This window comes from Amia ocellicauda, chromosome 7, assembly GCF_036373705.1.
Source record: "Amia ocellicauda isolate fAmiCal2 chromosome 7, fAmiCal2.hap1, whole genome shotgun sequence".
Taxonomy (NCBI): Eukaryota; Metazoa; Chordata; class Actinopteri; order Amiiformes; family Amiidae; genus Amia; species Amia ocellicauda.
Window position 1 is genome coordinate 14931979 of NC_089856.1, and position 26502 is coordinate 14958480.

At 46.2% G+C, this 26502-nt stretch overlaps 1 protein-coding gene across 1 annotated transcript in view; it reads right to left on the reverse strand.

Annotated features, from left to right (window-relative positions):
* The window catches only part of LOC136752928 (electroneutral sodium bicarbonate exchanger 1), a 55619-nt gene that overhangs the window by 20816 nt on the left and 8301 nt on the right, over nucleotides 1-26502 (reverse strand). Inside the window, exons 2-5 of the mRNA XM_066708657.1 lie at nucleotides 24188-24269; nucleotides 21321-21467; nucleotides 809-944; nucleotides 534-694 (exon numbers count right to left, since the gene is read on the reverse strand). Of these exons, the coding sequence (XP_066564754.1) occupies nucleotides 534-694; nucleotides 809-944; nucleotides 21321-21467; nucleotides 24188-24269 (526 nt within the window). The remainder of the gene's footprint in view (nucleotides 1-533; nucleotides 695-808; nucleotides 945-21320; nucleotides 21468-24187; nucleotides 24270-26502) is intronic.

Here is a 26502-nt window from a genome sequence, read left to right on the forward strand (position 1 = left end):
TACAGGGAGGCGTGGATCCTGGGTCTCCATTGGTCCAGTAGGTTTGAGTGACGGTTCTTCCTAAGTCAATCAGTGAGACAGGGACTCCAGGCGAGCGCGTCAGTGAAATGGACTCAATCAGTTCGAGTTTGCTCTCGATTTAAAAAAGTTTTTTTTTTTTGCTTTCGATATAATTATTTTTGTTTACAATTCTATACATTTTGCTTTCGATTGTTTTATTTTTGATCTCAACATCAATTTTTTCTCAACTTTCTTATTTTGAATTTGTTACTTATGGCGCTAATTTGAGCCCATACTATTTTTCAATGTCAGCAGTGCTCGCTCACTGCTCTCCACAGTCCACTACACCCACAGCCAGCCTGTCAGATGCCCTGCGTAGCATTACACATAGACAGTGCAGCGTGAGTGGGCATCAGTGTGTGAGTGAGCGAGAGTGAGAGACAGAGTGTGTGAGAGAGTGAGTGTGAATGTGTGAGGGTGTTTTTCTGTGTGTGCTCAGTATGTGCTTGGCTGTTTCTCGGAGCGTCACTGACCTGCAATCTCCTCGATGCTGCTGGCATGCATGTCGAGCAGGACGCTACCATTGATGATGCAGCTGCGCAACTCGAACAAGCTGTGCAGGGACAATGTGGCCACGTAGGGCTTGCTCCAACGCTCCCCCCCGTCCTCCACATCCTCCTCGAACTTCAGCCACCTGCACACAGCGCCACACAGTGCTCAGCCTGGAACTGACCTCTCTCGCCCTTCCCCTTCCCCTTCCCCTTCCCCTTCCCCTTCCCCTCTCTCTCTCTCTCTCTCTCTCTCTCACCTGGCTGTCTCCTTCCACTCGGCATCCTTCCCTTCCCGCACACAGATCTCGTCCAGCTCAGTGAAGAGGTCATGGGCGACATGCTCCTCGTCCTCCTCCGTCCCCAGGATGAACTGAACGCGCTGGGATGGGGTGTCTGCGGAGAGGGAGAGAGAGTGGAAGAGAGGGAGAGAGGTTGAGAGTAGGGGAGAGAGGGGAGAGAGAGTTGGAGAGTTGGATGGGAGAGAGAGGGAGGGAGGAGAGAGAGAACAGTCACTGAAATTATGAGCTCCTAAATTATTTAAAATATATAGTTTCTTGGTGAAATTAAATGTCAAAAATTAACAATAAAGACATGAAGTAATAACACTAAAGAATAAAGAAAAAGAAAATATTGGAGAAATATTATAAAAACATCCCGAAGACAAGAATCAGAAGAATAAAGAAAGGAAAGGAAAGAATGACAAAACTAAATTAGAAGGAAGAAAGACAATAACCGAGGCAGAGGTAATTACTAATAATATATAATATTAATATAATATCAAACTAAAGTTAAAGTTTAGTAGTCAGTTTATATTAAAAAAGTGGCAGTTGGAAATTCAGTTGGTAAACTGCAACAACACGTCTCAAAACTTCTGGTTGTCATGGAGACCAGTCAGCATGCAGAGAGCAGGGAGATCCAGTACCCTGCTGAGGCCAGCAATGCAAAAACAAGGAAGGAGCACAAACTGGAGGGGCTGAAGAGCAACCCGGGACTGTGCTGATCCAGGGCAGCGAGGCCAGCCTGACCTCCTTTTAAAAAACAGAGAAGGAGAAATAATTCACAACGCTTGCCTCCCCCAAGAGGACCAACCTTTAGGATCCAGCTCCAAGTCAAGAGAGCACGACACCTGATCCCAACCAACCCCTCGCTTCTATCACCACCATACCCAGAGACATCGAGCACTTGCCGGAGTGTCTGTCCCTGGTGGAGCTGGAGTTTGTGGAGTTCAGGGAGCTCACACTGTCACAACCCACAGAGAGCAGCCTCACCCAGTAACTCAGAGACGAGGTGACTCAGCTCAAGAGAGAGAGCAGGTCGGCCATCAAGGAGCTGAGGAGCGAGATGAGCACCCTGCAGCAGGAGAACAACAGCCTGAGGACCCAGCTGGGCTGCATTAGGGAGGAGATGCAGCACAAAGAGAAGACCATCAGTAAAGAGCTGCAGGGACTGAGGGAGCAGCTCCACAGACCCACAGCCACCCCCGCTGTCCGGACCACCGCTGTTGCCCCGACCATGCAGACCATCGCCACTGCCCCAACCACCCCGAACATGTCAACCAACAGGCAGTTGGGCGCTGAGGTGGTGCTACTCATCGACAGCAATGTAAAATACCTGGCAGTTTCCCCGGCGGCATGTCAGCGGTCTGCACTGCAGGGACACAGAGGGAGCCCTGCAGCTGCTGCACCGCCATGCCACACACTGGGGAGCCCAGCCTGCATCATCATCCACACCGGCACCAACGACCTTGGGCTCTCTGCAGCAGCGCCACCAGGGCTGTGTGGAGGGTGGCAGAGAGAGCCACGAAGGAGTTTCCCCCCCTCCAAAATAATAATTTCCACACTGCTGCCTCGAGCTGACACCCCCCGACACACACATCATCAGTGCTCTGAACACTGAGATCACCCCAGGGGCCGGTTGTACTAACAGGATCAGAAAACAGGATCGGATCCAGGCTCACTGGATCCGGATCATGAAAAAGCGTTGTACGAAGCAGATCAAGATCCGTTGATCCAATTATTGAGCAGCGCGGGCGGTGACTCAGCAGTTTCCTATTGACGTAAACTGGCTCGTCCGTCTCTGTGCGGCTGTTTGGACATCTCAATACAATCATACACCTTTCAGAAAACGATACTGTGCTGTATTGCTGACAGATTTATTAATTAAACATTCAATTAATTAGTCCGTAATCCGTAAAGTTGTCCGTCGAGGACATTGCCCATTGGATCGGTTAAAACCTCACTAAGTACACAACCTTTCCAGTTTCTTGCTCTGGTGTACGTCTCACAAGCTACGCCACTCTTTCTTTAACTCCTCAACTATAAAAATAATAGGCTAATATAATAATAATAGTTTGCCAATAATCAATTGTATTTATAACATGCTTTTCTCATACCCAATAGCGCTACAATTCAGTAAAAACAGACAAGATCAAACAGGCAACACCGCAGTAGCAACTCAAGTGTATTTAAAAAAACTTGCAACTAAGAGAGATCCTTAACAGCTTTTTAAAAACGATGGAGTGGGCGCTTCTCAAAGCGTTGCGCAGCCGTGGAGCTGCTATGTAGGCTCGATCACCTTTCGTCTTCAGTTTGCAATGGGGTGCTGGAGAAATACGAGCTTTTACATTATGTTTTACAATAATGTAAATAAATAAAAACCTAATCGCACACAAACTACACCTCAACATAAAGACACAAAAGTAGAAACATTAGATCAGTGGTGTCAAACTCAAGGCCTGCGGGCCGAATACGGCCCCCCCAATGGTTTTAATCCGGCCCCTGCAAAGGTGGTGTATCATTACGTAATTAGGCCCATGACAGCTTGTGAATGCAGAAATTGCGTGTGAAAACTATAATTCCCATCAGCCATTGCGAGTGTCATTGGCGCGAGGTAGGGTTTTAACAGCCAATCACAGGCTGAGTTACTCTCCGTGCTCCTGCTCTTTCAGTAATCTCCAATAAACTCAACTCAAAATGTCTGGGAAAATAAAAATCGACAAGGAAGGTAGAGTGTTTCAGGAAAGCTGGGAGTGGGAATATCTGTTTGTGGAGCAGAGTTTAAAACCTGTATGCCTCGTTTGTAAGGAGAGTTTAGACGTAATGAAATAATTCAATATACGGCGGCACTACAAGACTAAACACAAAGAGAAGTACTGGGTGTTTGGAGAGAGAGCAGAGGCTGCACAAAGTGGCTGAATTAAAAACATAAATTACAACAAACCATGTGTAACAGGTGGCTACAATTTATGACTAATGGGGTTTCTCAGTTTGATGCATTGTTCCCTAATTTCAACCGGTGTCCTAATTGACTAATTGTCAAGTTATTGTATCACTATACACAGGGCCTCTAGCAGTGCTGGTTTCTGCTGTTGTTAGTAAGCCTGGCTGCATCGCCAAAGTATTGTATTATATTCTGTTAAATCACATCTATATACTAGTATCGTAATTATGTCTATTTATAGGGCAAGATTTGGTGGCGCATTTCGCATCCTGGCTGTGGCTACCCGAGGTAAATGTTTTATTCTCTTTTAGTGATGTTAAGCAGTTGCATTTGAGATCTGAATGTATTCAATTGTTAATTGCCCGTGTTTTTATTCTAGCGAGCATCAATCGCTGTTTTCACACTATTGGGTTGTTTCTATTATTGGGTTTGTTTTTTACTTTGCACTATTTCGTTGTTCTCTTGTATTTGTACTGGTGTTTGTTTTCATGTATGGTTATATTTTACGGTCTTATACTGAGATTAGTTTGTTCTGTTTAAACTCCTATTTTCGATTATTCTTTTGGTTTGATGAAGATTGCTGCTCGCTGCGCAATTACAAAAGGAGAACTTGCATGCTCTTAACAAGACCTTTGGAGATGACGCAGTGTGCAAGTGGTTTTTAATTATACAGTCCTGCATCAATGACACAATTAGGCGCAGAGCCCTTATTACAGCGCCGGTACCACAGACCCGCCTGCGCGCTGCACAAGTCCTCTGTGTTTGAAGCGCAGACCTGTGCGGACAGCTGTTTCACGGATGAAGCTCAACAAATCCCCCCAAACCTCACAATGACATCTACACTGCATACTGAAGATCGCTTCAGCACAACACATTACACCGGACATTGACAAGCTAGTCTCACGAAAAAGGTGTCAGGTCTCCTAAACCAGTGGTTCCCAACCCTGGTCCTGGAGTACCCCCTACCTTGCTGGTTTTTGTTCCAGCTGAGCTCTTAATTACTTAATTACCATTAATTGATGTAATGATTTGGTTACATTTTACTTTTTAAAAGAAAGTTGGTTCTTTAATAAGATAATACTTTACTTATACAATGTTATACTGAACTTAATCCCCATACTGTTTAAAATAATTAAAAGGCTCTGATTTAATACATGATTACTTCAATTAAGGGCTCAATTAAGTAACTGAGAGCTCGGTTGGAACAAAAACCAGCAGGGTGGGCGTACTCCAGGACCAGGGTTGGGAACCACTGTCCTAAACAAATTAACCCCCTCAGAGCAGCGATTAGGTCAAATGTGTGTTTTGAATAATCATAAAAGTAAAAAAAAGTATAAATCTAACTATGAGTGTTGCCAATTTTTCAATTGACAGTGAATTATAAATAGGGATGAGCAAATATTTATGTGGCCCTCGAATGAAATTTGAAATGATCATATGGCCCGTGGTAAAATTGAGTTTGACACCCCTGTACTAAACGGATCAGGGTTCAAGCTGAGCTCAGATCTGAGCTCAAAAAAGATCCTGCTTTTGACCAGGATCAGAGCTTGATCCGACTTTTTAAAATGCAGGAACTCTGTATACTTCATATACTTGTATAGTTCGCGGGCGTCAAACACGCAGACCGCGGGTATTTAAAGACAGGCAAAAATCTTTAGAGGTTTTTCGGGAGGAAGACGTATGAAAGCAGTATAGATTAACAGCATGAAGCAAATTTAACCTCGCAGACATAACTGATCGTGTTTTAGGACCTACATCGAAGTGCAGCCATAATTACCAAAACGTCTGAAGCTGCGTTTAGCATTGAGAGATTTTGCAACCGGCAGATTTCAGCAAATAGGTAACATTATCGATGTAGACAAGTCTGGTTAAGCATAGATAAACAATGAAAATGTGACTTACATTATTTACAAAGATTTGTACTTTCAAATAAACAATATAATGTTTCTACTTTTGCGTCTTTATGTTGAGGTGTAGTTTGTGTGCGATTAGGTTTTTATTTATTTACATTATTGTAAAACATAATGTAAAAGCTCGTATTTCTCCAGCACCCCATTGCAAACTGAAGACGAAAGGTGATCGAGCCTACATAGCAGCTCCACGGCTGCGCAACGCTTTGAGAAGTGCCCACTCCATCGTTTTTAAAAAGCTGTTAAGGATCTCTCTTAGTTGCAAGTTTTTTTAAATACACTTGAGTTGCTACTGCGGTGTTGCCTGTTTGATCTTGTCTGTTTTTACTGAATTGTAGCGCTATTGGGTATGAGAAAAGCATGTTATAAATACAATTGATTATTGGCAAACTATTATTATTATATTAGCCTATTATTTTTATAGTTGAGGAGTTAAAGAAAGAGTGGCGTAGCTTGTGAGACGTACACCAGAGCAAGAAACTGGAAAGGTTGTGTACTTAGTGAGGTTTTAACCGATCCAATGGGCAATGTCCTCGACGGACAACTTTACGGATTACGGACTAATTAATTGAATGTTTAATTAATAAATCTGTCAGCAATACAGCACAGTATCGTTTTCTGAAAGGTGTATGATTGTATTGAGATGTCCAAACAGCCGCACAGAGACGGACGAGCCAGTTTACGTCAATAGGAAACTGCTGAGTCACCGCCCGCGCTGCTCAATAATTGGATCAACGGATCTTGATCTGCTTCGTACAACGCTTTTTCATGATCCGGATCCAGTGAGCCTGGATCCGATCCTGTTTTCTGATCCTGTTAGTACAACCGGCCCCAGTGGCTTTTAAGACCATTTTTTAGGTGTTAGACTTAAATTTATCCCAAAAATAATAGGCTTGTTGCACAAACAAAATTAGAATCAGTTTGGTCTTAAATTTGTCATTTTTTAAGTCTACCCTACACCAGGCTTAAATGGAAAAAGGTATAGAAAACTATAGAAAACTATAGAAACTATAGAAAACTTGCTATAGAAACTGACATGAAACCAACATGGCAGCACATATGCCAGGTATTTTAGATTTTTTATATGAAAGGGCATTTCATCAAGAGAGGATATTTAAGGAAAGACAAAACCCTTCTCATACAAATAAGTCAGAAATAGCACAGGAGAATCCAAAAGCTCTAAAAAATAAATAAATAAATACTTAACTACATACAAAGTAATGGAAGTTTAACTAATAATAGTTGCAACTAATTTGACACTGAAATGTTTAATTTAATTAATAAAAACTGTATTAATACTTTAGGTGAACTATTACAATATGAATTCAAATATGTTATCTAGTATCTATTATAACGAATGACAACTGTATTAACAACCAACAACTCAATAAATTACAATAATACTTTTCTCCTTCCCCTTTTAACTCAAATCTTGCCATTTTTAACTTTAACACTTTGATTTCTAGATCAAGTTTTTCCCTTTACATCAAAAGATTTCCCTTCTGTAGTTCCAACAATTCAATGTAAAGGTCCTCTCTTTGAACCTAGTTTTTCTTTTTTTAATTTGAATGGGGCTGATATCTCCAGAATCTGGAATTAAATAAGTAAATGTCCTGTTGTTATGTAGTCAGTAAAACAGCTGTAAAATAAGCAATATATATTAATAATTGTAACTATACAAATAGGCATACGTTAAAATTAGTATTTGCATTTAACATCACTCCAAAACAATATGCATATTATGTGATGCATTTATATATTTTTAATATAACAAGTGTTTCAACTATTATATCAGATGATGCGATCACAGTGAGGTTTGTCTCTCTGTGTAGATTTGCACAAGCTGTCACAGTATCTAGAGGGTTAAGAAATGTAATGAGCAAAAGCAGGAAGTGTTCGCCCCCCTCAACGTGCTTATTAAATGTAGATGTCAGCGAGATGTATGTATAAAAACCACTCGTTGAACTCGTAATTACGTAGTATTCACTTTCTATTATTGATTGTACTGTATTGATTGTATTTAAAGATAACATGAACAGTGACGTGAAACGAAGTGCTTTTAAAAAACGATTTTAAAAATACATTTACAGTGCGCACTACAGCAGGATTGATGGCATTTGCGTTTTGTGTTATTTTATTCCAGGCTTTATTTTTGTCAGCATTTCCCCCAAAATGTACCCCTTTTCTTATGATTAGTTGCTCAACTATTGCAAGTTTTTCATCTTCTGTGAAATTTGTATTTTTTACTTTACACGCAGCTATTTTTTTATTTTTTATTAAGTTCTTCACAAAAATAATGAGATCATACTTTGTTGCTTAGCAACATCAGGTAAGCCAGGGCTAATGTAAGACCTGCAGGGGTTTTGTTTCGTGCAACGGTCTTATTGTGAGGTCTTACGCAAGTCCAATTTAACAGGACTTAGACTAAGGCTAAGACTTAAAAGTAAGACCTTTTTAGTGCAACTGGCCCCAGTTCTGGAAAGCTGACAACTTGTAAGTATATTGGGGTGCCACAGCAATCCCTCCGCTTGGCTCAGTAAGTCCCATTGAATCGGAAGCTGCCATGGATCTGCGATGATCATCTGTGCCTGTGTTGCGAACCGTTGATCACTCCATCCTCCTCTCCTGCCTCGCTGACCTTGGGATCTCTGGGACTGCTCTCACCTGGTTCTCCTCCTACCTCAGCGACCGGTCTAACCAAGTGACATGGCGAGGCTCCTCATCCACCCCTCAACCTCTCCTCACAGGTGTTCCCCAAGGCTCCGTCCTGGGCCCGCTCCTGTTCTCTCTCTACACTCGCTCCCTGGGCCCCCTCATCGCTTCCCATGGTTTCTCCTACCACTTCTACGCTGATGATGCCCAGATCTACCTGTCTTTTCCCTCTTCTGACCCTCTCATCCCCTCACGCATCTCTTCCTGCTTGTCTGCCATTTCCGCCTGGATGCACTCGCACCACCTCAAGCTCAACCTCTCCAAATCAGATCTCCTCTTTTTCCCCCACTCTTCCTCACCTTCTGCTGACCTCCCCATCTCGATCCCCTTGGAATCCACCACATTCCTTCTTCTTCCGCTAAAAATCTAGAAGTCACCCTCGATCCTGCGCTCTCCTACTCCCAGTACATCACCACGCTGACGCGCACCTGCAGATTCTTCCTGAGCAACATACGCCGGATCCGTCCCTTCCTCACCGACTACTCAACTCAGCTACTCATCCAGTCACTGGTCCTCTCCCGCCTGGACTACTGCAACTCCCTCCTGGCCGGCCTGCCTGCATCCACTACCCACCCACTCCAGCTCATCCAGAGCTCTGACATCCCTGGCCCCTAAGTGTTGGAACGACCTGCCCACCGAAGTCAAAACAGCAGAGCCCTTGACCTCATTCCGGCGCTTACTCAAGACGCATCTCTTCCGACAGCCCTTGTAATATTAGTCCTCTATCCCTGCTAGATAGCACTTATTATGCTCCTCGCGTTCTTGATTGTTTTCCTCCTTGCTCCCTTTCCCTTAGCCCTCGTCTGTAACCCTACATCTTGACAGCACTTAGCTTTCACCGTCCAGGATGTACGAAGTCTCTTACTGTACTTGTGTAAATTGTAAATTGTAATTTGTAAAATGTATTATTTTGAATTGCTATGTTTTAGCTAAGTTGAATTGTAATGCTTGATGCCTTGTACTTCTCTGTATTTTTCACTTTGTTTGCACTTATGTTGTAAGTCGCCCTGGATAAGGGCATCTGCCAAGAAATAAAAATAATAATAATAATAATAAATATTAATAATAATTGTCTCGGCCACCGGGGGGCGATCAGGAGAACTTGAGCTCCTTCCTGGCGAATCTTCTCCGGTGTCAGTGGAAGAAGTGGCAGTGGGGGAAAGGCATACAGCAGTTCCTGCGGCTATGAGTGAACAAAGGCGTCCACACCCAGGGGGCCGCCTCCCGTCTCCAGGGAGAACCACAGAGGACAGTGGGTCGTTGCCTGTGTTGCAAAGAGGTCGACCCGAGCTCGTCCCAGCCTCTTACAGATCTGTCTCCACTCTTGAGCTGTACGGACCTTCCCTGGATAGAATGTCCACCTCTGTATTGGACACGCCCGGCAGGTATATTGCCTGTATGGAGCGAATATTGTCTTGCGCCTACCGGAGAAGTCTGCACACCACACAATGTAGTCTGGGGGTGTGTAGGCCTCTGTGGTGGTTGATGTAGGCCACCACTGACGTGTTGTCTGTCCGAACCAGCATGTGTCTTCCTGCCAGACCATGGCAAAAGTGGTGCAGGGCAAGTCACACCGCTTGCAGCTCCTGTATGTTGATGTGTGGAGGAGCAAGAGAAGATCAAGGTCCTTTCCAGGGTCCGCATCATGGAGGACGATGAGAAATGCAGCCGCTTCTTCTTCAAGAAAACGAAGGAGAGGCGGCCTGCAATGTCCTCCATGATCGACTCCTCGGGGCAAGAGGTGGAGGGCAGAGAGGCTGTTGAGACAGTGGTGCGGGATTTCTACAGGGAGTTGTATGATCAGAAGGTGGTGGATCAAAATCTGATCCATCACATTCTGTCCCTGTTGGAGTCCCGCAATGAGGGGGACGAGGAGGAGGAGGAGGATCCAGAGATCACCACCACTGAACTCTCCCAGGTGATAAAGAGTCTTAACTCTGGAAGGACACCGGGTCCCGACGGGATCCCTGCTGAGTTCTATAAGATCTTTTGGGAGGTGCTTAAAGAAGATCTGGCCCAGGTCTTGGGGTCGATGTATAGAGAGGGCAGATTGGCCCCTTCTATGAAGAAGAGTATCCTCTCCCTTCTTCACAAGAAGGGAGACCAAAAAGATCTGAGGAACTGGCGGCCGGTCAGCCTCCTGTGCACCGACTACAAGATACTGGCCAAAGCACTGACGCTCCGGCTGCAGCGGCCACTCCCTCAAGTCGTGGGTCCCGACCAGGTCTGTGGTGCCCGGGGGAGATCGGCGGCCGACAACGCCATGCTGCTCAGGGATGTCGTGGCCTACTCGAACGAGAGAGGGCTTCCCCTGGTCCTAATCAGCTTGGACCAGGAGAAAGCCTTCGATAGAGTGGGCCACGAATACCTGCAGCTCGTCATGGAGAGGATGGGTCTCGCTCTTGGCCTGAGGAAATGGGTTAAGATCATTTACAGCGGTCTAAGCAGCAGGGTCCTTGTGAACCGCCACCTGACCGAACCATTTCCGGTCAGGTCGGGGGTCCGGCAGGGTTGTCCCCTGTCGGCCCTGCTGTACGTCCTCTGTCTGGAGCCGTTCATGCAGGCGATCCGCCGGGACGTCCGGGTGACAGGTTTCCATCTCCCGGGTTCCGGCGGAGAGCAACTGAAGGCCCTGGCCTATATGGACGACGTGGCCGTGGTTTGCACGGCGACGGGGGCCGCTGTCAACAAGGCCAAGAGCGAGGTCTACCTCTCCAGGGCATGGCCTGTCGGCCGGGGCCCGCCGACCGTGTTCCCTGTGAAGCCGTTTATCAAGGTTCTGGGGATCACGATCGACGGGACCAACACGGGCACCCGGAGCTGGGAGGAGGCCATATCTAAGGTCCAAAAGAAGATCCACGGCTGGAGCACAAGGACCTTGACGATGGCTGGTAAGGTGCTGGTCGTAAAGGCCATCCTCTTCCCGATACTCCTCTACGTAGGAATGATCTTCCCCCCAGACAAGGTCATCGCAAAATTAGTGACCCGAATTATATTTCGGTTTGTCTGGGGGAGCAAAATGGAGAGGCTGAAAAGAGTGCAGATGGTGAAGGGTACCCTGGATGGAGGCAGGGGGGTCCCAGACGTTGTGCGGCTGATAAAGGCGCAGGGGCTGGCCTATGTGGTCAAGAACATCCAGGCTGCTGGCAAGAAAGTGAGTTTTATGAACCGCTTTTATTTTGTCAGCAGCCTGAGACCATTCGGCCTCTGCGCCATGGATAACACCAGGCCGCACTCGTGGGATCCCCCGCCATTCTACAGGGCGCTCCGAGCCTTTGCGCTCGAAGTAGGCCTTCATAAAGTCGTGCTGGCCTCCTGGGATTACAAGACCATCTGTAGCCAGATGAGATCTACCCAGGAGACCAGCCGGATAGAAGATTTCCCTCCCGAAACCTGCCGGTTTATCTGGGCTGACGCTACGCACGTTTGCCTCACGAATACACAGAAAGATGTCTCCTGGATGGCTGTGAGTCGGTGTCTCCCCACCCGAGTGTTCATGCACAGAAGGGGCATAGCTCCTTATGACACCTGCCCCTATAAGGGTTGCCTGGGGAAGGAGACGGAGGCTCACATCTTTAGAGATTGCCCCTCCGCCTGCAGGGTCTGGCTCCTGTTTTCTCCGTTCCTCCACAGGTTTGCCGTTCCTGCGCGGGCGACCGCCCAGCAGATCTTATACGGTCCTGCCAGGGGACTAACATCTTCCACCCTGAGGTGCTGGTGGCGTGTCGTCTGCGCAGTGAAGCAGGCCCTGTGGGAGGGACGGAATATCTGTCTATTCAATAAGCAGGAGCTGGACCTGATTGTCATCGCGCGGAGGGGCATGGTGCTAGTGAGAGACTACGTCAATCTGGAGGTCCATCAGAGGGGCAAGGAGGAAGCCTATAAGAACTGGCATATACAAGATCTGGGGGAGCTCAGGATCCCATGATGATCACCTCCGGGGATGGTCAGTTCCCCCTGCTGGAGCCCGAGTCCAAGATCTTTTAACCATTTTATGAATGATTGTTTTTAAAATGACTTTTAAGAATGAATTTTTAACTGTTTTTAAAGATTTAGTTGGTTTTAAAACACAAATTGTTTAGGGGTTTTTTGGTTTAGTTTTGTTATATTTTTTTGTCAAATACATTGTCCGTTTTGGATTTAATTTTAAATGCATTGGACCTTTTTTGTTTGTTTTTTATTTTTACCTTTTTAATTGTTTCTTTATTTTGTCCAATGCATTTTCAGTTATTTTCAATGTATTTGACTTTTATGTTGGTTAGCAGTTTTGCTTTAATCACGTTTGTTTTGTTGTTTTGTGCACTTGTTTATTTAAAGTTAAGTTTTTTTTTTTTTTTGTTAAATCACAAAGATTTTAAAAATGTTATGTGATCTTAAGAATTGTATTTTAAAAGTTTTTAATCATAAGTATTAAAAAATTGAATTGTTTTTATATGTAATGTAAAATACTATAAACAATAAAACAGTATGTTGATGTGTGCAGTTGACCAGAGGCTGCTCTACACTCCTTGGACTCCCATCCCATTCCAGACAGCACCCCAGCCTGTTTCGGAGGCGTCTGTGGTGATGACTTCCCGTCTCTGCGGGCATCCGAGGGGGGAGCCGAGGTGCAGATTGTTCCGATTTCTCCACCAGGACAGTGTCTGCCGGAGGTCATTGTCAGTGGGTGGTGTTTGGGTCTCGCTGGGTGTAGCTTGTGGGCGTTTACCCAGTGTTGCAATGGGCGCATGTGCATAAGGCCCAAAGGAAGAATATTTGACGCGGCCACCATCAGCCCCAACAGTTTTTGAAAATTGACCAGCCAGAGAGTCGATGCCCTTCTGAATGACGCCAGGCATTTCTCCAACGACTCGATTCTGTCTCTCGACAGGTAGGCAAGCAGTTTTTGAGAGTCCAGCTTCATTCCCAAGAAGCCCACTGTCTGTGCAGGTTCAAGGGCATTTTTCTCTATGTGAACTGCGAGACCCAGTGCAGTCACGTGACATATGACCTCTGCTGTATGTTCCTCCACCTGAACCCTGGAGTCTGCGCACACAAGCAAGTCATCCAGGTTGTTCAGGATCCTTATCCCCTTTGTCCTGAGGGGGGCCAAGGCTGCGTCCATGCACTTCGAGAATGTGTGGGGAGCCAGTGAAAGGCCGAACAGCAGCACATTGAACTTGTGCGCCTGGCCCTGGAAGGCAAAGCGCAGGTATTTCCTTTGCGCCAGGAAGATGGGTACGTGGAAGTAAGTGTCCCTGAGGTCTATTGACGTAAACCAGGCGCCTGGCCAAACGGACTGGAGGATACACTGCACCATCAAAATGCGGAAGGGTCTTTTCTTCAGAAACATGTTGAGGCCCCTCAGATCGAGAATGGGTCTGAAGCCTCCACCTTCTTTGGCACCAGGAAGTACCCCGAGTAGAAGTCTGCACGACAGTCTTTGTCGGCCACTAGTCATATCGATCGTTTCTACCGCATCACAGCAATCTCCTGAGAGAGAGCTTCAGCCCTTTCGGGACATCTGGGGGGGGCCAGAGTGGAATTGGAGGGCATAACCGTGGGTCATCGTCGTTCGCACCCAGGAGTCGTGGGTGCAGGCTTGTCATTGGTCGAGTCCCGTGGTCTGTTGGGTGGGGGGGGAGGGGGGGTTGATCCTGTGGCTCCGCAGGGGGCTGTTGGGCGTCTGCCTTGCCCTTAGGCTTCCAGCCGGAGAGCCTGTTCTTCCCTCTCGCCTGCGGCAGGCTTCTGCGGCACTGCTCAGGCTGCGAGCCACTGGACTGTTGTGGCCTGGGTTGAGGCCTCCCCTGCCTCAGCCACGGCCTGTTGGGAGCTCCATAGGCACTGCTGTGGCTGCCATCTAGCCTGTTGGATTTCAGCATATCTCCTTCACGGATCGTTCAATAGAGATATCCACCGTCTCTCCGAACATCTGACCTGGGGTGATGGGAGCATCGAGGAGGACAGACTTCTCCTTGTCCTGGAGCTTTGCCTGCATCAACCACAGATGGCGTCTGGTTGCTACCATAGCTGCGAGGGATCTCCCCATGGCCTTCGCCCCTTCTCGCAGCAAGTCAGTCATGTAAGCATTGACCAGCTCCATCTCCTCCACATCTGCCATAGACTGGCGCTCCCTCAGGCGTCCCATCAGGTGACCCATGTATAGCATCAGAATGGCTTGTGCGTTATTGACCCGGACCGCTGACGTCTATGCAGAATACGCTTTTTTCAGCATGGCGTCTGTGGTTCTGCATTGTTTATTACGGCAAAGTGTTTTTTTGCCTAATAGTGCATTCACCTGCACCAGCCTGGACACCCGAGTCCCCTATCGGTGGGAAAGATCCCAGTCCCTTCTTTTCTGCCCCCACTGTTGCGTACATAGCATCCGCCTGCCTAGAAGTCGCAGGAGCAGAAGCCGGCCATCTCCATGGGGATTGCACAATGTCCATGTAATCGTCAAGGAGGGGAAGGGTCTCCACAGGTTTAGCAGTCTTCTCCCTCACAAGCCGATTTTTCGGTACCTCTTCCTGGGGGCACCACAGAACATCCACTGGCACAGCCACAGTCTCATCAGGGTCTTAAACTCCATGCTTGGCCCTTGAAAGTGCTCCGACACCAAACTCGCCACCTCGGTCTCCTCTGTGAAGGTGGAGGATCAAATATGTCTGAGCGCGACTCCACATGGGACAGCGCTTCTTCCAGTGGCGGTGGAAGTGGTGGTGGCAGCTGAGGGAGATGGTGAGCGTCCTCTTCCGGCGGAAGTCGCGCCACCACAGTGTTTAGTATCTGCTGCTGGGTGTCCAGCCTGTGACTCATCTCCCCGAACTGCAGTGTTGCAATTCCTTCCGCTTCCTGTCTCCTGCGGCATGGAGGAGTCCGCGGAGTGGAACATCTGGATGATCTGAAGCGGGAGAGTCTCGCTCTCGGGGACCTTCGGCTACGGGAGCATGCTCTCCTACCGGGAGAATAAAAATAATAAAAAGACCGTAGTCTGAGCTCCGAAGAGGCAACAAATTTGAAATAACACTCCGTAGAGGATTAGGAAAAATTTTACCAAACTCCGAAGAGCAGGTGAGCACACTTCTCAAAGCTTTAAGGCGATTGAAAGCAAAAACACAATAAAGCACAATCACAGGCAGGTGAAAGAAGAAATGGCAGGGAGCTGCAGTCAGGAGGAGACAGATGCTGGGGGTGGGTCTTCCCCCTGCCAGCAGGGCCCCTACTGGACAGCTTTGGTACATGCTTTCAATGATTGGCAAGTTAGAAGTCTCTTCCCATTAGGTACTGGCTGTATTTCCAATTGAAATGGAACCTGATTATTACACTATTGCACTTCAAACAAGAAACACACAAACTAAATTGCACAACTGCCATCTAAACCCTGACTTTTCTTGCCTTCCTTGATGCAAAGTCATCAATTACATCATCATAAGAAATCTGCCCAGCAATTGCATGGTTAATTCTGATGACAGCAAGGCCACTAAGGCATTCCTGTGACATGGTGGACCTCAGGTAGGATTTGGATACATTTCAGAGAGCTCCCTTTCATGTATAAATATCAGCAGCTCAAGCAGGGGTCATGGTCTTCGAAGGCAAGTCAGGAAAGTTCTTCATTTCTTGTGCAAGCTCTTTGCCATCCAAGTCTGAGTGTTCTTTATAGTGCAGTGTCATACTAAGGACCTCATATTGTTCTGTCAGCTCCTCATTTGAGAGACTTTGGAAGGTTGACAGCACTCCAAACTTCTCTCCCACATTTTCCAATGTGGAAAACCTTTCCTGAAGGGCTGAGGATGTAGCATCAACAACGACATTGAAAAATGTCACCTCCAGTTTCTTCAGGGATCACTCAAAGGCTCATCAAATGATACACATGAAAAGTGCCGCTGTGGACCTCAGCCTTTTTTGTTGTAGAAGGGCCTCTACATTCATACGCTCGCAAATATCCTTGGCTGACGTTTTGTGCAGTCATAAAGCCTGTTGCCCTGTAGTTGCCAAGACCTCTCTCTGTCTTTCTGAGAAGACTGACTGCAAATATCTGCATGCATACTGGGAGACTGCATCAACTTGCTCACATGTTGGATCTGGCTCAAGATGTCATACCACACCACTGTATAGATGATGAAGCGGTATGATCCCACCGCCTCTGACAAGGACTAGGCCTCAATTTTTATTTGTCTTAATTGGTCTTTGGTTTGATCCCTCACCTCTCTCACCACTGCTGCCTGATACCTCAGTGACTCAACACTCTTAACTTTACTCTCCCACCTTGTCTCAGTCCACATCTTCAAAGTGATGTCCACATGTTTTTTCAGGATGGCCCATCGCTGTGTGGAGGCTGAGAACAAGGTGTACAGTTTGTGTGAGATGCCAAAGTAACCTGTGGCATCGACAGAACTTTTAGCAGCATCAGCCACAACCAGGTTCAATGTGTGAGCCCCACATGGCACAAATAGAGCTCTTGGATTCATTTCCAGGAGTCTGGCTTGGACACCTTTGTTTTTGCCTCTCATGGTGTCCCCATTATCATAAGACTGTCCTCTAATCTTCTGAGAATCAAAAACCTCCAAAAACCCATAAAATGTTCCTTTATGTGGGGCTCCTCCTTCAGTGACACAATTCTAATCTCAACTGACAACTGTTCAGTGTGGCTGACATCTGAGGTGCAATCTAGAATGATAGAGAATTTTGCCAGCTTGATGTCACTCACCATTATTGAAATTACCTTGCTGCTCAACAAATCAATGAGTTAATTCTGTATTTGGTGGCCAAGGTAGCTGGTGGTGTGACTCGAGGTCCCTTTTTGGACACGGTTAAGGTGCTCTTTCATGACTGGATCAAATTGTGCCATCAGTTCAACCTCTTTGAGGAAAATTCCATTTTATGGAGAGTACAGTGTTTCTGTCTGTCCCATTAGTGCCAGATTTCTAATTGCCAGAGACTGCACAATGCCTCCATAAGTGCCATATCATGCTTATAAATTGTTTCCCCTTTTGTGATCCTCATGTTTTCATGCAGTTTTGGTGTTCTGGACCGCTGTCTTGTGAAGTCAGCAAAGAACTTGCATGTTTCCAGTCTGTCAGTCCTGAGTTTGCTAAATTAATTTTCTTCTTAGAAAAGAGTTTGGAGCAGAAGCAGAAGAGGCTGTTGTTTCTTTCAGAATACACCAACCAACTTCTAGGGATTTTTTCACCATTCACCAAGGTCTTCTTGAAATACTGGCGAACTCTCATTCCTTGGGAAAACAAAGTTAGGTGGTACCTCACTTGGTCCTCTGCAAACTAGTTGTGTCCAAATTCTGTCAGTCAGAACTGAAGGCCAGTCAGCAGGGTCTGTAGACAGTGGTTCATCCTCAGCAGCAGGATTTGGTGGGAATGCTGCTACAGGCATTTCTAACGGGGAGCACATGAACATTAGTTTACACACGTTATTCACAGCATTTATAGTGGTGGAACATCCCACATACATACCTAGTAATAATACAATCATCATTGTTACCTACAATATGGAAACTTAAAACTTTGCAAAAGGGAAATTATTTATTTTGTTTATGTTATGCAGGGATGCACACATAAACACATGTGCATGTACACACACACACATGTGCGGGTGCGCACAAACACACCTGAAGAATCCTGCTTGGGAGAAGTGGAAGCAAATGGGTCTTCATCCTCATCCTCAGGCTCAGACAACATTTCTGAAGAGACCTGTGTGTCTGAGGAGGTAGATGGCTCCTCATCCTGAGGCTGCATACCTTTATCTTTTGCACATTTCTCCTCTTCTTCTTTCCTCTTTTTCTTAAACTGGGCACCTGATGTCTTTTTTTATCCATTTGTGTTGATTTGGCACTCAAGCATCAATACATTACCCATGTAATGAGACCTGAGGTCAACCTACCCCCTCCCCATCTCGTACTTCTGAATGGGAGACCTTCCCAGGCAGTAGCATGCCTAGCTCACAAACTAGAATCAGGGCGCACACTCCGACAAGGTTAGTTGACCCACAGTCCCCCGCGGTGACATGATATCATTGACGTGACGTGCAAATGAGCGATAGAAAACCAATTGCGCAAATGTCACCATTCCAATTTTTTTTGTGCAGGCACCCCTGGCAAGATACCGCCCTGGGCAGCTGCCCATGTTGCCTATACCTAAATCTGCCACTGACAGTGACACACGAGCACCGTCTGTAGAGGAAGTGTAAATACTCGTTTGTAATGTATGTCCTTGTATTCTGTTTGAAAAACAAAACAAAAACGTATCTGTAAATAGTAAATCTATTTTCTTTTTTTTTCTATGTGTACATTTTATAAGGTATTGTGATTTTTAATTACATTATTTATTATTTATTTTCCATACATGTACAGTGGGGGAAAAAAGTATTTGATCCCCTGCTGATTTTGTACATTTGCCCACTGACAAAGAAATGATCAGTCTATAATTTTAATGGTAGGTGTATTTTAACAGTGAGAGACAGAATAACAACAAATAAATCCAGAAGAACGCATTTCAAAAAAGTTATAAATTGATTTGCATGTTAATGAGGGAAATAAGTATTTGACCCCTTCGACTTAGTACTTGGTGGCAAAACCCTTGTTGGCAATCACAGAGGTCAGATGATTCTTGTAGTTGGCCACCAGGTTTGCACACATCTCAGGAGGGATTTTGTCCCACTCCTCTTTGCAGATCCTCTCCAAGTCATTAAGGTTTCGAGGCTGACATTTGGCAACTCGAACCTTCAGCTCCCTCCACAGATTTTCTATGGGATTAGGGTCTGGAGACTGGCTAGGCCACTCCAGCACCTTCATGTGCTTCTTCTTGAGCCACTCCTTTGTTGCCTTGGCTGTGTGTTTTGGGTCATTGTCATGCTGGAATACCCATCCACGACCCATTTTCAATGCCCTGGCTGAGGGAAGGAGGTTCTCACCCAAGATTTGACGGTACATGGCCCCGTCCATCATCCCTTTGATGCGGTGCAGTTGTCCTGTCCCCTTAGCAGAAAAACACCCCCAAAGCATAATGTTTCCACCTCCATGTTTGACGGTGGGGATGGTGTTCTTGGGGTCATTCCTCCTCCTCCAAACACGGCGAGTTGAGTTGATGCCAAAGAGCTCGATTTTGGTCTCATCTGACCACAACACTTTCACCCAGTTCTCCCCTGAATCATTCAGATGTTCACTGGCAAACTTCAGACGGGCCTGTACATGTGCTTTCTTGAGCAGGGGATTTCAGTCCTTCACGGCGTAGTGTGTTACCAATTGTTTTCTTGGTGACTATGGTCCCAGCTGCCTTGAGATCATTAACAAGATCCTCCCGTGTAGTTCTGGGCTGATTCCTCACCGTTCTCATGATCATTGAAACTCCATGAGGTGAGATCTTGCATGGAGCCCCAGACCGAGGGAGACTGACAGTTATTTTGTGTTTCTTCCATTTGCGAATAATCGCAACAACTGTTGTCACCTTCTCACCAAGCTGCTTGGCAATGGTCTTGTAGCCCATTCCAGCCTTGTGTAGGTCTACAATCTTGTCCCTGACATCCTTGGACAGCTCTTTGGTCTTGGCCATGGTGGAGAGTTTGGAATCTGATTGATTGATTGCTTCTGTGGACAGGTGTCTTTTATACAGGTAATGAGCTGAGATTAGGAGCACTCCCTTTAAGAGAGTGCTCCTAATCTCAGCTCGTTACCTGTATAAAAGACACCTGGGAGCCAGAAATCTTGCTGATTGATAGGGGATCAAATACTTATTTCCCTCATTAACATGCAAATCAATTTATAACTTTTTTGAAATGCGTTTTTCTTGATTTTTTTGTTGTTATTCTGTTAAAATACACCTACCATTAAAATTATAGACTGATCATTTCTTTGTCAGTGGTCAAACGTACAAAATCAGCAGGGGATCAAATACTTTTTTCCCTCATGTATGTATGTAATTGCTTTGGCAATATACATTTGTTTGTCATGCCAATAAAGCACCTTATATTGAAACTGAAAATTGAAAGAGAGAGATAGAGAGACAGAGGGAGAAATCAGATTGCCTGATTCAGGACTGATTCAGGAGTCTTATAATACCATTTCCTGGACAGTTCTGGGCCTGCTTTGCTGCAAAACAATGCACATTTTTTAATTAATTTATGGATGGCATGCATGAATAATGTCTTGTCAGGTAATTAGGCTGACCTTTCAGTTTGGATCAACATGGACACAGTTTGTTATCTTATGTGATTTTAATTAGCTGAGTAGTCGATTGCTGCTGCAGGCCTGTCAGGTCCCATCAGCCTGGCTGGGCGGGGCTGCTGTCAGTCAGCCTGCTGCCAGCCCTGGGCCTGCCGGGGTTTCTGCCCTACACTGCTGGACTATGCCCTCATTCTCCAGACAGTCCAGCCAGGACAGACACTGGGTAGCACACACACACACACACACACACACACACACACACACACACACACACACGCACGCCCATACACATACATACACTTTGAATACTCAATAGCAGCAGTTACAGCGCTGAGTCCATCATAAAAGCAGATATTGATGTTTGTGTGCATGTTAATCTGAGAGTGAAAGAGCAGACAGGTGAATTCAGCCCAAAAACATTGGTCTGTGTCTAACATGTGTGTCTGTCTGCCTGTCGGCCTGTGTGTTTGTCTATTTGTTTGCCCATGTGTTTGTCTAGCTGTCTGCCTGTGTATCTGTATGTCTAATCTGAGCCTGTATGTCTGCCTGCCTGCCTGCACATCTGTGTGTCTAAATGAGTGTCTGTCTGTCTGTCTGTGAGTGTATCCAACCTGTCTGGCTGTCTTCCTGCCCTTCCTACCTGAATGGGGCTGTCTGTCTGTCTGTGAGTGTATCCAACCTGTCTGGCTGTCTTCCCGCCCTTCCTACCTGAATGGGGCTGTCTGTCTGTGTTTCCTGCTTGTGAGTCCGTCAGTCCTGTTCGTGAGTCAGTCTCACCATGCGTGGACCCTCCCTCCTCTGCCGCCGCCGCCGTCTCCCCCCTCATCCTCTCGCGCTTCCTGTGCCGCTGGCCATGGGGGCGGTGGTGCCGGTGGCTCTGTCTGTCCATGGGCATCCGAACCCCCACATACAGAGTCCTGTGACCTGGGGGAGGGAGGGAATGGGGGCAGGGGAGAGGTAGGGACATTTTTTTAAATCACTGAATCAAAATCCACCAGCCCCGCCGCCCCTGTAAAGCATACATTTCGTGTATGAAGTGTTAAACTGATTCTCACTGCTTTCTAAGCTAGCAGATGAGCTACATGGAAGTCTAACAGCTCATCAGGGGTCTGGTTTGCGGCGGCTGTCCCCCCCTACCCCCCTACCCCCTGCCTGAGCTACAAATACTTATTATTATCATTATTGATAATAAGTTATTTGCAGGTGCCTTGAATAAAAAAGTCAATACAAAATACAATTTAAGCATTACAATAGTGCAATAGTATTATCAATACAACATTTAATAAGCATACAGTGGCTCTCAAAAGTATTCACCCCCCTTGGACTTTTCCAAATTTAATTGTGTTAAAACATGAAATCAGAATGGATTTAATCAGGAGTTTTTGCCACTGATCTACACAGAACATTTCCATAATGTCAAAGTTAAAACTATAATCTTCAAATTGTTCTAAATTAATTACAAATACAAAACAGAAAATAATTGAGTGCATAAGTAATCACCACTGATTGAGCTGTGGTGAAACCAGTTGTCTTTAGAAGTCACATAATTAGTCCACCTCTGTGCAATGAAGGTGTGTCACATCACATGATTTCAGGTTAAATACACCTGTCTCTGGGAGGTTCCACAGTTGGTTAGTACAATTCCTAACAAAAACTACATCATGAATGCAGCAAAGTACAGAGAAATCCTGGAAGAAAACCTGCTGAAGTCTGCAAGGGACCTGGGAGAACATTAATCTTCCAGCAGGACAAATACCCCAAACATACAGCCAAAGCCACACTGGAGTGGCTTAAAAACAAAAAGGTCAATGTCCTGGAGTGGCCCAGTCACAGCCCGGACCTCTCCAAGTGAGAATATGTGGAAAGAGTTGAAAATTGCTGTTCACCAAAGGTCCCCATCCAACTTGACGGAGTTTGAGCGATATTGCAAAGAAGAATGGGCAAAGATTGCTGTGTCCAGATATGCAAAGCTGGTAGAGACTTATCCACAGACTCATGGCTGTAATTGCTGCCAAAGGAACCTCTACAATATATTGACTGAAGGGGTGATTACTTATGCATTCAATTATTTTCTGTTTTGTATTTGTATTAATTTAGAACAATTTCCAGATTATATTTTTAACTTTGACATGTTCTGTGTTGATCAGTGGCAAAAACTCCTGATTAAATCCATTCTGATTTAATGTTGGAACACAATGAAATGTTGAAACGTTCAAGGGGGGTGAATACTTTTGAGAGCCACGGTACATCTGAGCTGAATGAGGTGCAGACATAATACAGCTGAGTCCCAGGTATGTGCAAAAGGGATGCGGGGCATTGGAGAAACACAATAGGATTGCTAACGGTACATAAGTAAGCAGGAGCTTAAAAATGCAGAGTTTAATAAAGTGCATAAGAGCAAAAGTGCTGAGCAGCCCAGGGGATCAGGCTGCTGTTTACAGGTACAGTCTCAGCAGGAGTGTCTTGAGTAAATCGCCAGAAAGTGGTCAGGGGCTCTGCAATCCTTAATATATTATGACTTTACTAAATACTAAAGAAAACAGTTCTGCAGGACGGCTGACGTGAACAGGCTGCTGGTTAAATCGGCAGCAACTGTACTGTTAACAGCTGTACCTTTCAAACAAATAATGAAGGATAATCACTAAAGAGAGTATTCGTTCCATAGCGCATTGAGAGGGGCTCTATGTTACCAAATCTGACACACGTACAGGAGGAGAGTCTAGGCTCAGAGCTCTGTGGGAGGTGTCTCATTACTGCCTCAGAACTGGAATTATTATCTCTATGTTTCTGTTTGTTTACCTAATGAAGTATTTATTATCCTCTCTCTCTCTCCCCGATGCGTAACAAACTCACAGGGAATAAATCTGCAGCCCATTGTATGCTGACACAGGTGCCATGACTCACTGGCACAAGACAAAAGGACGGCCTGCTTGTGTCAAAGGGAAGCCACTTTTTAAAGAACCGCCTAACCTGAGGCTAGCAGTGCACCGTGCCAGTCCTGGCATCAATAACGCAGTGCTGTGGCCCGGGGGGCTGGGCCGGTGCCAACTGGGCTCAGTGGGACATGGATTAGTTCCTACCAGCTCCCCAGCTTGCTGGCCCAGATTAATAATGCACAGGAATGAAACATTCAAACAGGTTAAACTCTACACCCCTCTGCATCTGCTATGCTAGGAATAAACACAATGCACTGTTAAAACATTAATGAACCAATAAATAAATAAATAGGAAATAAACTAAAAGAGCACACGTTTCTCAAGTCTCATGCAGTGTAGAGCACAACTGCACTCCCTGCCTTGCAATCCTGGACACTGTTATCACCAGCACAGTGCCATACAGCACCACACAGCACCGCACCGCACAGCACCGCACAATACTGCACAGCACAGTACAGGCTCCTGTTAACATGCTTGCTAGTCATGCACAACTAATTTCCCATAGCACTATGTTTTCTGTATTGCGTTGTGTGCTTTTTTGCCTAGGAGGGTTGCACAGGTGTGAGATGTTGGTGGGCACCTGGCTGTGTCACCATGCCCAGTAACTGGAGACAATAGAGTGTGGCAACGCGACGCAACAGAGAAGCAGTGCATCAGTGCGTTGGTGTCTCATTGTGTCAGTGTGTAACAGAGTAGACGGTCGCTTACCTTCTAGCTCCTCCTTCTCATAATGGATGTTGAGGATGGAGCTGGTCCCCCCCTGGTCAACCACTACCTCCTCATCCGGCCTCTGTAGGGACAGCAACACAGCACACTCTGAGACCCCTCTACACAGCTCACACTGACACCTCCACACAGTTCACACTGATCCCCCTCCACACAGCACACACAGACCCTTCTATATAACACACACTGACCCCTCTCCACACACAGCACACACTGACCCCTCTCCACACAGCCCCGCTATCCCAGCCAACGCTGCTGCAGAGCCTGCAGAGCAGAGTGCACACAGAGTCCCTTTCACCACGCTGCCCAGCTGGCAGCTCCCGGCCGCCCACTGCGGTGCAGTAATTAAGAGATGGCTGTTCTGTTAACACAGTCAGACACAGAGAAAATTACAGCCACTGTAGTTAGCCAGGACTGACTACTGCAGCCCTGACAGGGGGAGGATATTTAAAATAAGTGACATGTCACTCACACAATGTAAATAAACAAGCCACATGCACACACACACAAACACGCTCTCATACACGCAGACAAACACATGCACAAACAAGCTCTCATACATGCAGACAAACACACGCACACACAAACACAGACGGACACACACACACGTACAATACACACACATATATGCACAACACACACAGCACATCACAGGGACAGGAGGACACTGTAGCGTTGCTGATAAGGTTTCTCTGTAATAATCTATTTACAGCAGAACAGAGAAAGGCAGTAATGTCGTTATAGTGACTTATCAGTGCTGTAGTCACACTGGGGCAAGGGGTAGGGTGGGGTAGGGTGGGGCAGGGTGGGGTGGGGTTTAGTGTGTGACAGGAGGTCGGGGACTCGAATCCCAGACCCCAAGTGCCAAGGACAGGTTGGCATGGTAAGGGTGGCAGTGAGGAAGCAAGGGAATAAACTAGAGAGGGAGGGAGAGAGAGAAAAGGAGTTAAGGAGTGAGAGAGGGAGGGAGGGAGGGAGGGAGGAAGCGAGGGAGGGAGAGCAAGTCCCTTATCTCCTGAGTGACAATGCCCAGGGAGACATTAACCTACTTAGCAATCAAACACAATTTCCATTAAAACACTGATGGAGGATCAGCAGCCTCTAAATACATCAGTGAAGGGGGGTAGCCTAGGCAGCAGCGCCCTAGTGTAGAACGAGCTGCTCGAGTCCCTTGTGAGCGATGTAGGCAGGATGAGTCACAGTAAGAATCACAGCTCTCCACAATGCCCCCTACGGCCCTCTGCCCTCACTACACCACAGGCACTGAGTCTGCTCTCCACTGATTAGTAGAGTCTTTCAGAGGCCTGCAGTTTCTCTTTCTCTCTCTGTCCCCCACCCCACTCCACTAGAGCTCCTGTAACCTGCCCTCCACACTGACTTAACATTGAACTTACTGTCCTTGGGTTTTTGCAGTGGCAGCCACCCAGTTCAAACCCACAGAGCCAGGATGAGCATCACAGAGGTGTTGCCCCCAGCTGCAAGCTGTCAGAGCTGTGCTGCTGGAGAACACAGCATCCCAGAGCTGCGCACATCAAAGCAGGCGGCTCTGCCCGCACTAGAAATAGGTCCTCATTTCTATTTTAATTTATTTATGTTGTATTTTTTTTCCGGTATCGTCAGTATCCATGACAGTTTCCCTGGAGAACCACAGACCCTACGATAAAGGGATGAGAGGCAGACGAGAGCGTGGTGTCTGGGTTGTTGACAGAAGTGTCTGGCACACTCACTGATGCATTCCCAAAATATACCGTCCATTTAACCCCACAGAGCAGGTTAACAAAGCGTTTTTTAAAAGCCCCAGGCAGAACACGCAGCCTGGCTGGAGCTTTAGAGGCCTGGTTTTAAAGGACACATCAGATCCGTAATCACCTATTTTCATTGCTTAATATTTAATCAAATAGGAGAAGGTTGTGAGTCAAAATCTGAAAAGTGCCACCTAGAAAAAGACCTGACTTAGACATTTTCACCTTTTTTATTTGCACTAACTCTCACACACACATTCACTCACTCACTCTACCATTTTCACACACTCTAACATTCTCGGACACACAGGTACAAACATCTTACCGTTCTAAAGGTGATCTAATACAGTACCCGCTGTGTGACCCACTGATGTACCTGTTGGCAGAATGGCTCAGGATTCTCACTGCCAGTGACCTATACATCTCACCCTCTCCTCCCTGTTCCCTCCTTGGGGAGATCATTATCCTGTTACAAAGAGCACAGGTGTTGTGCCAAGTCCCTTCTGTCCCTCAGCATCACAAATGTATAGCACACACAATCACACGCCCAATAAC